The 10601-nt window shown below is 49.5% G+C and overlaps 2 protein-coding genes across 4 annotated transcripts; one reads left to right on the top strand and one right to left on the bottom strand.

Annotated features, from left to right (window-relative positions):
• The first annotated feature begins 497 nt into the window (after positions 1-497).
• Positions 498-2908, top strand: LOC123157424 (uncharacterized). Its single transcript, XM_044575703.1, has 5 exons — positions 498-736; positions 1541-1622; positions 1695-1854; positions 2203-2263; positions 2464-2908. The coding sequence occupies exons 2-5, from the start codon at positions 1580-1582 to the stop codon at positions 2641-2643; spliced, it is 444 nt and encodes a 147-aa protein (XP_044431638.1). The 5' UTR covers positions 498-736; positions 1541-1579; the 3' UTR covers positions 2644-2908.
• An 88-nt stretch (positions 2909-2996) lies between these two features.
• LOC123157423 (cryptochrome DASH, chloroplastic/mitochondrial) lies at positions 2997-6313 on the bottom strand. Of its 3 annotated transcripts, none has more exons than XM_044575700.1 (12): positions 5862-6313; positions 5625-5764; positions 5307-5534; positions 5069-5213; positions 4759-4946; positions 4639-4685; positions 4451-4527; positions 4221-4296; positions 4063-4132; positions 3837-3960; positions 3635-3699; positions 2997-3380 (listed from the first exon to the last, which is right to left on the bottom strand). In XM_044575700.1, the coding sequence occupies exons 1-12, from the start codon at positions 6292-6294 to the stop codon at positions 3177-3179; spliced, it is 1797 nt and encodes a 598-aa protein (XP_044431635.1). In that variant the 5' UTR covers positions 6295-6313; the 3' UTR covers positions 2997-3176. The 3 variants fall into 3 exon arrangements, with proteins under 3 accessions (XP_044431635.1, XP_044431636.1, XP_044431634.1); XM_044575701.1 differs by having other exon boundaries at positions 3635-3684; XM_044575699.1 differs by having other exon boundaries at positions 4759-4950; positions 5073-5213.
• Positions 6314-10601: the final 4288 nt, after the last annotated feature.

The raw sequence follows: 10601 nt of genomic DNA, 5'->3' as shown, positions 1-10601 counted from the left end.
TGTCAATTATTTTAAGAAATCGTTGATCCGGCCAAAATCGTGAATTAAGAGAATCGTTGAGGCAAATCCAGCATTAAACCCCTGATTGAGTGAAACGGCTTCGAAATTAAGAGATCCCAAAATAAGTGCCTCGACTATGTATACTAGCTCTAATGCAAATTTATACTAAGCTCAAGACACTTATTTTAAGACGGAGGAAGTAGATGATAGATCCTCCTTGCGCGGAATATGTCGAACAGCACTAAAAAAAACCGTAATATATCACACACAAAGGGAAAAGGAAAGTTAGCCCCAATAATCTAACAAAAAGACAAAGGAAAAGAAAGTTAGACGCGCGTGGCGCTCGGCGCGGGGCGCCCGTCACGGCCCCTTGGGGCGCGTGCACCGGCCGCCACCCTCGGGGCGCGTGCGCGCCACATGACCCGAACAACCGTCACATGATGCAACCCAACCCAAACCAAACCGCCGTGGCTTTCCTCCCCCTCCCCGCAAAAAAGTCCCCCGCCCTCGCATCCCAGCCGTCCATCCGTCCCGTGCACCTCGGGCAGATAAATACCTCGAGCCAACCAAACCCAGAGTCCCACCCGAACCCAAGCCCCCTCTCCCCTCCTCTCCGGCGGCCGTCGCTTTCCCCTCGGACTCCTCCTCTCCGCTCGCCCGCCCGCCAGCCAGACGCTGCCGGTTCTCCACGTCTCGCCCCCTCCTCCCTCCGGCCTCCGCCTACGACGCGCTCCAGGTGAGTTCTTGGTCCTTATCCTCCTCGCGCCTCCTCCTCCTTCTTGGTTTCGTCTCTGGTGCCTCTGCTTAGCGGGTTCTTTGGAGGAAGCAAGATTGCCCCCTTCTCCGTGCTCCCTTCTCCGCCGTCGTGGCCGTGCTTGCCGCGCCGCCGTCGTGGGATTGGGCCGCTCCGCCGTAGGTGTGGCGGGCTAGGCTCTAGGGGTTTAAATCTGTCTGTGCGGGGGAAAGTTCGCTGCGAGAGTTCTTGCGGTGGTGGTCGACAGTTAGATGGACGGGATCTCCGAGCGAGGGCTTCATGGTTTCTGAAGGTCTTTGCTAAGATGCGTATCAGTCGATGAAAATTCTCAGTCTTTCTGGGAAAAAGACGGTTCAATTTTACGATTCTGTAGCATGTCGACATGGATAGTGGCAAGCCCAGATATTTTTATCAAGAAGAGAAGTCTGGGATTGTTATGCTGGGTCACTGAAGCAGAAATAATTGTAGTTATGCAGACTAACTGGGGCAGAACTAATTGTAGTTATGCAGAATAATTTAAGCAGAATAACTGAGGCAGAATTAATTATTATGCTATGATATGCAGAATAACTGAAGCATAATTACTGAATCAGGACTTAACTGTGTACAACATGCTCAAAGAATTTCAATACTTGTTTTTTCTAGTGGCGTGTAAAATGAGTGGGGAGATCTTTGATGGGCTCTCGCTATTCAATGCAAGCATGAAACTGTGCAAAGATACTTTATCTTTATTTAAGATTGATGTACTCCTACTCATGATTGGGGAATACTTCAATCAATGTGCAGGTCCTTGTTGAGTGAAGCATCCTCCTTCCTTTTTCTGACATGGGTATGGAGCATTTGATGAGTGTCGTGAATCCTTCATCAGGTTAGCCAAACGTTTCCCTCTGCCGATACAGTTTCTATGCATAGCAGACTGTGACTGACTATTTGTACATAGGTTACATCTCACAAAGAGGTTTCGAACGTCGTGGTGATGGAACGATGGAGGAAATGAAAGAGCGACAGAAACAGAGGACAGAAAAAATGATGGAAGACTACCAAAACACAGAAAGCAGAGATGGAGCGATCAGATGTCCAATTCCATGCAAAAGCAGCAGGTATTTTCTCAACTCTCTGGTCAACTAGAATTTACTACGGTTCACAGTCTGCATCTTGTATGTACTAGTCAGTAGTTATATAAACCCACCATGGTCTTTAAATACATGTTTCTAAGAAATTACCAAATGTAGCTATTTTCTAGAGTTGTCCCAATCAGGATTTTCTCATTTGTATTTTAAATGGATAAACACTATGCAATGATTTTACAGCTAGTACACTCTGCTCTGATATGAATTTTTCATAATTAATTGGGCTTTAAAACATCTACAAAGTTGATCAGATTTTCTTTTGAGTTCTGACATTTTGATCTTTATTAAGACTCATGATTTTTCTTCTTCTTTGTTCAGACCGTACAGGGAGTATGATTTTAAAAGTGCACAAGATCTCTCTGATTTTATGGTGAGCAAGGTTAGTCTCTGTCTCTCTCTCTCTCTCTCTCTCTCTGATGTTCGAGAAATGTGCTTGCACTTTCCAGTCATAGGCTATTTCATATTTTTTCTTTTGAGCTGTGTTGGAGTAAATTGTTAGCACAGCTAAACAAACAGTCTGACGTTTACTTGTCATTTAACCAAGTCCCTCTTAATAATAGTTGGTTTGACAATCTGCAGGCTTCTCCTCCATACTTCATGGGATCTCCACCAGTTCGTGCAAGCAATCCCCTTGTCAATGACAGGCAGTTCCGTGCTTGGAAAGTACAAAGCGTTGATGAGTCGCTCGGCATTCCTATACCAACCAGGGGCTACTGCGTTGGCTACAACAAAAGGGCAGGGTCTACTACAGAGGACTGAAGCTACATTTATCAGTTTCATGACCTCGCTGTGAAGTGTAGTTGTAACAAGGGAAAATTGTACATAGGAAGTCATCACCTTCGGAAGCTTCCCGTTTTCGAGGCTTTTTGTGGCATGTCATCGGTAGTTATGTGTATATATCTTTTCGTTCAGTTTTGCGGGCAGCGAGGCTAGTTTTGGCAAATAAATTTGTCAAACTCTGTTGTTGAGAATTGAGGCTTTTGTTCAGGTTTAATGGAAATGACAGCATTTCTTTAGCTTCTAATTGCCGTGTTAATCTGTGCTGGATGTGTTACTCGCTGTTATGAGCTGATTTTTTGTCACGGTTATTGCTGGAACCCATTGACTGTTGGTCGGTACAGCAAGATCAGGATCATGTTTTGTATTTCTGAGCTCACCTTGTCACTGATACATACATTTCACAGAAGCTTTCTGAAGCTTCACATCTCGTTTGCTTTTCAACCGATTGCTGTAACATTTGCTCTATATCCCACTGACTCTTGATTGATGGTATATATTATCAACACATACTGTCATTTTTGTCTTCTGTAAATGTTCTTTGGCCTTGTCTGCCTGTTGAATTGCTGATCTTTTCTCTGATGCCCACCATCAAACTTCAGTGGGACGACCTGCTTGATGTATGAAGCGCCTGGGAAGTTTCTCCTTTCCTTTGCTAGCGACCGGAGCTCCGGTAGCCAGTACGCGACATATTTGCCGTCAGGATCGTACGTCTTGGCCTACAGAGGAATGTTCACTCGTGATCAGACTAAGGTATGAGTAGTAAAAAACCACCGTGCTCTGATATTAAGATCTTAGGGTTAGGAGGCAATACATTGATGCTCAAAACCTACACTTTCATGGTTGTTCTTAGGTCACCATGCTCATTTGCCAATACGCTAGCTATGGTGGTTTTGGGTAGTATGATTGACTGGAGTTCAGTCTGTTAAAAACAAGTATTCAGATGTTGGTGGTATTTAGTCTTGATGCTTACTTGCTTGGGTATGCTAAAGTATCGGTCTTCTCGTGGATCATTGCCAACTCCTGTCAAGGGTCCAGCTGCAGTTCAGTCAGTTCAAGTATCTCAGCAATTTATGTGTACATGAGCTCCTAATTTTGCATTATGTGCTTGAACCATGCTATGCTATCTAGTTTGAAGTATCAAAGATGGTAATGGGGCACAAGGAAACACTGACCTGCTCCATATGTCCAATTGCCATAATTAGAAGCCGGGTCATAATCCAGAAGGCATGTTTCAAACCATTCAGCTCCCATTCGCCAGTCGATACCCATGTCCCGGACCAAAAAAGAGCAGACAATCTGCATAGAAGATCATTGAACGATTGGCATATGCGAAAAGATGGCCTGCATTTAACCCAAATGTGCAGTCATGCTGATGATCAGCGGTATGTCGAAAGTTACCTGACGGCCACGGTTGGACATGAAACCAGTAGCTAAGAGCTCCTTCATGTTGGCATCAATAAGAGGGTACCTGAATTTCACCATAACCAAATTCAGAACTCAGAAGGTATGGCGAGGAGCAAAAAGACGGAACAACTTGGAGTATGCCGATGCCGTACCCGGTCCGACCATCTTTCCAAGATTCGAACAACGCCTCATCTTGGCTCCACTTGGACGCCACTTTTCTCGGCCCCCCTACAACATTCACAAAAGGATTATGCTCTCTTGCTGGCCGTGACCTTTTTTCCAGATAAAACATCTGCGCATTATTTTCGTAATAAACTGGAGAAGCAAGAAATCAGAATGATACATTTCCTCACGATGAGGGGAGAGACAATTGTATCCTTACCCAAGTGGAAAATGGAGTTCCCATATTTTGCTGAAAGGAATCTGAAGTAGTCCCTCCATATCAGCTCAAACAAAACCCTGAAACCATTGCCATGTCAGCCAGTAAAGGCAGACCAGACAGTATGAATCTGAGCATTCCTTACAAAAACTTCAACATGAAATTTAGGCCAGATATGCACACTGACTAACCAGTATGTGGAATCATTTGCCACTTGCTGCTTCTCATATCTCTTAACCTGAATAATCACCAGACATTTAGCACAAGAGAGAAAGAGCTGATAATGTGCGCAGACAACGCTAAATATCCACCTCTTCGCAAACATAGCGCGGCGAAAGGCTGCCGGAGGCAAGCCAAGGGGAGAACTTGGTGGAGTAGTCCGGCCCAAGCATGCCGTTCCTGGTCTCTTTGTAGACTTTCACCTGATCATTCTTCCAGAAGTACTCGTGAACCCTTCCGAGAGCCGCGCTCTCCCCTCCGACGAAACGCATTCCCTTCTCTGACTACATAGAGAGGCAAATCAAACAGTACCAACTGGAAGTGAAATTCTAGAACCATATCCAAACAAGGTACCACAGTGGGGGTACTGAAGATCAGTATGTGGAATACAGTTAACTGAACCTGCCTTCGTTACACTTAGGCCCAGTGACTCCAGAGTCGGTATCGACCCCCACCCGCCGAGCTCATCCAGGCCGGAGCCCGGGGCCGGCCCGAGCGAAGGCGGCAGCTTGCCACAGCTCCGGACCGAGGACTTCGACTCGACCGCCTGCACGGCAGAAGCATCACATTTCATGAACAACACCCACCAACCTTACCATTACAATTTACAGAGGAATCAGGATGAATGGAGAGCACCTACCTTTCTGAACTGTGTGTACACGTCCGGCAGGTTGCTCACCGGGAACGGGAGATCGTCGGTGTGGTACATCGTCGCTCCCCAGACGAGCTGAAGCTTGGGGCTGAGAGGCCTATTATTCCGGCCAGAAGCTCCTCCCTGTCCTTGAGGGAGAACCACCTGCTCCAAGCCTCTGCGCACGAGGCGCTCCACGAGGAGCTCCTCGCTGCAGGTCTCCTTGTGGGCATAGACCTGAAGATCGACCGGGAAATTCAGTATCAAGCTGAAGCAATTAACCGGCTCGGTGGATATGATATTGTGCTGTGCAGATGGGGCTCTTACTGTGTGTGCACTGACGGCCTTGGCGATCGCAGGGAGGATGTCTTCAGGCTTGCCGTGCCGGACGAGCAGGTCGAGCCCGCGCTTCTGCAGGTTCCGCTTCAGGTCTCCCAGGCACTCTATCAGGAACTGCGCCCTCAATGCTGCAGCAATCGATCAGTCAGTCAGTCAGTCAGTCGGTCGGATCAATCGAGGTTCAGTGTCGTCGATGGCGTGGAAATTTGCTGTGATGTGCCTCGCCTCCGGTCTTGGGGAAGCCGAAGCGGTGGGTGGCGCCGGCGAGGGCGCGGGGGTCGACGCAGTAGACGGGGAGGACGACGCCGGAGGCCGCCCACGCGCGCGCCAGCGCCTCGTTGTCCAGCACCCGGAGGTCGCTCCTGAACCACACGACGGCCACGCCCCCCGCGCCGACTGCCCTCCGAAGGCCCGGCGAGGTGTGCCTCCGGAAGGCCTCGTCGGCCGCGGCCGCGGTCTCCTCGGCGCCGAGGGACGGCACCGCCGCCGCCAGCACGGCGCGCGGGGGGCGGAACGGGATCGAGCTCGAGGTCGAGGCGGCCATGGAGATGAGGGCGCGGAGGATGGCGGCCGGCGGTCTCGGGAGGAGGAGGAGTGATTGCGCGGCGGCGGGAGGGAAGGAGGAGGCGGAGGAGGAGAGGAGGTGGTGGTGGAGCATTTCGTGGACTGGGAGGTGAGGTTTTTGAGAGTTGAGGGGGGTGGGTGGAAGATGGGTGAGGGAGGAAGGTGGAGGGAAGAGCGGGGAGAGGTGCCACGTGGGGGAATTTGAGTGGTGCTACGTGGATGAATGTGAGCCTGGGGATATGGGTGATGGATAATGTGGGCCAGAGCACAGAGGTTTTATGAGGGTGGACCCGAACGGCAGCGTGTTGTTGTCATCATTTTCTTAAAGCAACTCGAATGGAGCGATTCAAATGGACGGCGATTTTGTCTGCTTTTTATTCGTTTGGGTCGGCCGCCCACCGGCATCCGCCCTGTTTAGATATGGGTCGGTAGCGCGCCGAACGCGTCGATTCATATGTGTCGGCGTGGCCGGCTGGCCGCCCTATTTTACATTGATGAATTTGCATTTAAACATATAGTCAAATAACATAGTTTGAACCGAGTAAAATAGCATGGTTTTACAAGCCCAATAAAAATAAAAATGACTCACATAGTTTTGCAAACGAATAAAATAAGATACATCTATTGGTTACCAACATGAACCCACATATGCTCAACCAAATCATTTTGCAGTTGCACGTGAGTTTCCCAATTACGCATGTCATGATGAAATTGGATGAATTGTTCAGACGTTGCCGCTCCTCCATGCTAAGGCACAACATTCTCACCCTGAAACTGAAACTCTTGATCATACAGACGTTTTGGGCGCTCGTCTTCTACGATCATATTGTGCATAATCCCACAATCAGTCATCACCTTCCACAGTTTCTGCGTGCTCCAGGTATTAGCAGGATACCGAATGATGCCCCGTCGAGATTGCGAAACACCAAAGGCACGCTCGACATCCTTCCTAGCACTCTCTTGCTCTTGGACAAATCTTTTCCTCTTCTCTCCGGCAGGGTTGGGTATTGTCTTACAATTCCACTGAGGATAGATATCGTCACCCAGGTAGTATCCTTTGTTTTAATTGTGGCCGTTGACAGTAAAGTTCACCGGTGGGATGTTGCCTTCAGCAAGCATAGCAAACACCGGCGAGCGTTGAAGCACGTTGATATCATTGTGTGATCCGACCATGCCAAAGAAAGAGTGCCAGATCCAAAGATCTTGAGACGCCACGGCCTCTAGTATGACAGTGCAAGCCCTGACATGGCCCTTATACTGTCGTTGCAAGCAGAAGGGCAGTTCTTCCACTCCCAGTGCATGCAGTCTATGCTATCAAGCATCCCTGGGAAGCCCCTGCTGGCATTCATCGCCAACAAACGGGTTGTATTTTCAGCAGTTGGCTCTCTCAAGTACTCAGGACCAAACAGAGCAATAACAGCCTTGCAGAACTTATACAGGGACTCTAGGCATGTAGACTCGCTCATACGAACGTACTCATCAATGAGATCACCGGGCACTCCATATGCAAGCATTCGGATGGCGACAGTGCATTTCTGATAAGAGGAGAAACCAATCTTGCCAACGGCATCCTCTTTGCACTCGAAATAGTCATCATAGCCGACCACCCCCTCTCTAATACGGTTTGAAAGATGCCTACTCATACGGAAACGGCGGGGAATTTTTAATGTTTGAACAACGGGTTTGTTGTATCAAAGTAGTCCTTCCAAAGAGGGAAATGCCCGCTCTCTCGGTTGCGATTCAACGCCGGAAGGTGGCCCGGAATGGAGTCAGGGAACAACGGCCGCTGGCTGTTGAGATGGTGATGGACCAACACGGCAGCCAATATCTCCTCCTCGTCATCGGACGACGAATCGTCGAAGTCGCAAAGGAAATTGTGAAAAAAGAACTCGTCGGCGGAGTCCATTTTGTACCTCGGCAAACTGTTGAACAGCTTGCGGGCGTCGACGAAGGAGACGGCTGGCGAAGGGAGTCGCGGCGCGCACGGACCAGCTAACTGCCATGTCGGCGTCCGACGAGCGTGCCGGTGAGGATTTGGCCGGGGCGGCGAGGCGGCTTCTTGGTCGGGGCGGCTGTGTGGTGGGGGGCGCGGGGGTGGGAAGCAGCCGGCTCCTCGGCGGCGGCTGTGTGGTGGCGGGAGACGTGAGAATGGGCGGCGTTGCTAGGCGGAAGTGGAGGCGCCGTCAGCTGGCAGAGTCGCCGGAAAAAATGGGCGGCGGCATCGGCGACAAAGGAGGTGGGTGAGGGTTGCTGTTGGATGGAGGAAGGCCAATGTGCCACCGACCAGCGGGCCCAGGGGAGGAGAAGGAGAGCGTGCATGCGTCCGTCGCATGTCTGCGCCGACGCAAATCCGGCTAAAAAATGGGCCGGGAATGGGTCGCCCGTGGACGAAAAGCGGATGCGCGTCCGTTTGGGTTGGTGCGTTGGGTCGCCTTTTATGTCCGCATCGACCCAAACGGACGGCGACGAAATGAGTCGCCCCATTGGAGTCGCTCTTAGGGATGTAAATTCCGAAAATACAAAGGTGAACATGCCACAAAAAATGATGAACTCTCACATGTGAAGTTATTTTTGGGAAGGGGGTTACACTCACATGTGAAGTTTTGCGAGGTAACAACATCGGTGGTATTCTGGCGAAGAAAACAAAAATGAGTCAAATTGCTTCGGCCATGTTTATTTTATAATGCTGATTTATCTTTTTGCTCGAAATGTCACAGATGTCGATCCAATATGGAAGCCGCACACACCTTTATGTATTTTCGCCAACAGTTCATGCTCCTCTTCCCGGCAAATGCACCTCAACTTCACACCGTTGGGTCTTCTTATGTATAATGTGTCATTGACAAACTAATACATACTAGCCCTCCTCACTACTCTTTCAGCTTCTTCTTGCTCCTCAGGAAGTTCTCCTGTTTGAAGGTAGTGGACTATGTGTCGTGCCTAAGTTGGAGTCTGAGGCTCGGCAACAAGGACAAACGACACCTCCTCGTTCGTGGGAGTGCTTATCTCGACCACAAGAACTTGTAGTTCAGCGGGAAGATGCTGCTCACCAAGCGAAGTAGAGATATTCCCGGCAGCTTCTCTACCGGGAAGTTCAGGAAGCACTGTCGGGAGACGCTTGCCGGAGTCCAATTTCCTCCTTTTCTGGGCCATCATTGTCGGGGATACTGAGGGTTGAGTCATGTGGAGAACAAAAGTTCCTGGTTCCACAGGAAGCTTTTGTGCAGCGCACTTTGACAGATGATCGGTAATGCTATTTTCCGCACGTGGCACATGCTCTGTTTGCAATCCATCAAAATGCTCCTCCAGCTTCCTCACTTCCTCAACATATGCTTCCATCAATGGGCTTTGGTAATCCTTGTTTACTTGTCTCACTACGAGATGCGAGTCTCCACGGATGATCAACTTCTTGATCCCCAATTCTATTACAATTCTAAGTCCGACAAGGAGCCCCTCATATTCTGAAGTGTTATTGGTGGCTTTCCCTCGAGGAAAATGCATTTGGATCACATATTTGAGGTGTTCTCTAGTGGGCGCAACAAGGAGCACGCCAGCCCCTGCGCCTTGCAATGAGAAGGCACCGTCAAAATACATGATCCATTCTTGAGGCGCCTCCTTGCCGGGGATAACTGTTTCTGGTGTCTCTTCATCTGGAGTGGGCGTCCAATCTGCAATAAACTCCGCCAGTCCCCTGATCTGAATGGTTGAGGTACTCTCATACTTCAGACCAAAACTTGATAGTTCTAGTGCCCATTCAACTATCATGCCGGTGCCCTTAGGGTTCCTCAGTATGCATTGTAAAGGGAAACGAGTGACAATTGTGATCTCGTGGGCTTGGAAGTAGTGGCGTAGTTTCCTTGAGGCCATGATGAGTCCGAAGATCAACTATTGGACTCCAGAGTACCTTGACTTAGCCCCCTGCAGTAGGGAGCTGACAAAGTACACTGGCCGTTGCACCACTTTCTTCATTGTCGTGGACTTGGAATGCTTTCGCTAACTTGCTCTTCTTCTCCTTGATTTGTACCCATACTTGTCGTGACTAGTTCAGTTCCTTTTCCGGCGAGGACAGTAGTTGCGACTGCTCCTTCATCTACCTCCCGTTGCGCCACCAGCGCTGCACTTACCACTTGATTGGTTGCCGCTAAGTATAGTAGGAACGGCCCTTGTGGTTTAGGAGTGACCAAGGTGGGAATAGAGGAAAGATAGGCTTTCAAGTCCTGGAGCGTTGCTCCTGTCTTCGAGGTCCATTTCATTGGCCCTGCCTTCTTCAAGATCTTGCAGAACGATACGGCATGCTCGGCAGACTTGGAAATGAACCTACCCAGCGAGGCAACACATCCAGTTAGACACCTCACGTCTTTGACTGTCTTGGGGGCTTGAATCTGCTCGATCGCTCTGATC

The sequence above is a fragment of the Triticum aestivum genome, chromosome 7B, assembly GCF_018294505.1.
Source record: "Triticum aestivum cultivar Chinese Spring chromosome 7B, IWGSC CS RefSeq v2.1, whole genome shotgun sequence".
NCBI classification, from domain to species: domain Eukaryota; kingdom Viridiplantae; phylum Streptophyta; class Magnoliopsida; order Poales; family Poaceae; genus Triticum; species Triticum aestivum.
Note: the sequence above shows the minus strand (reverse complement) of the source record. Positions and strands in the feature narration are given on the sequence as shown.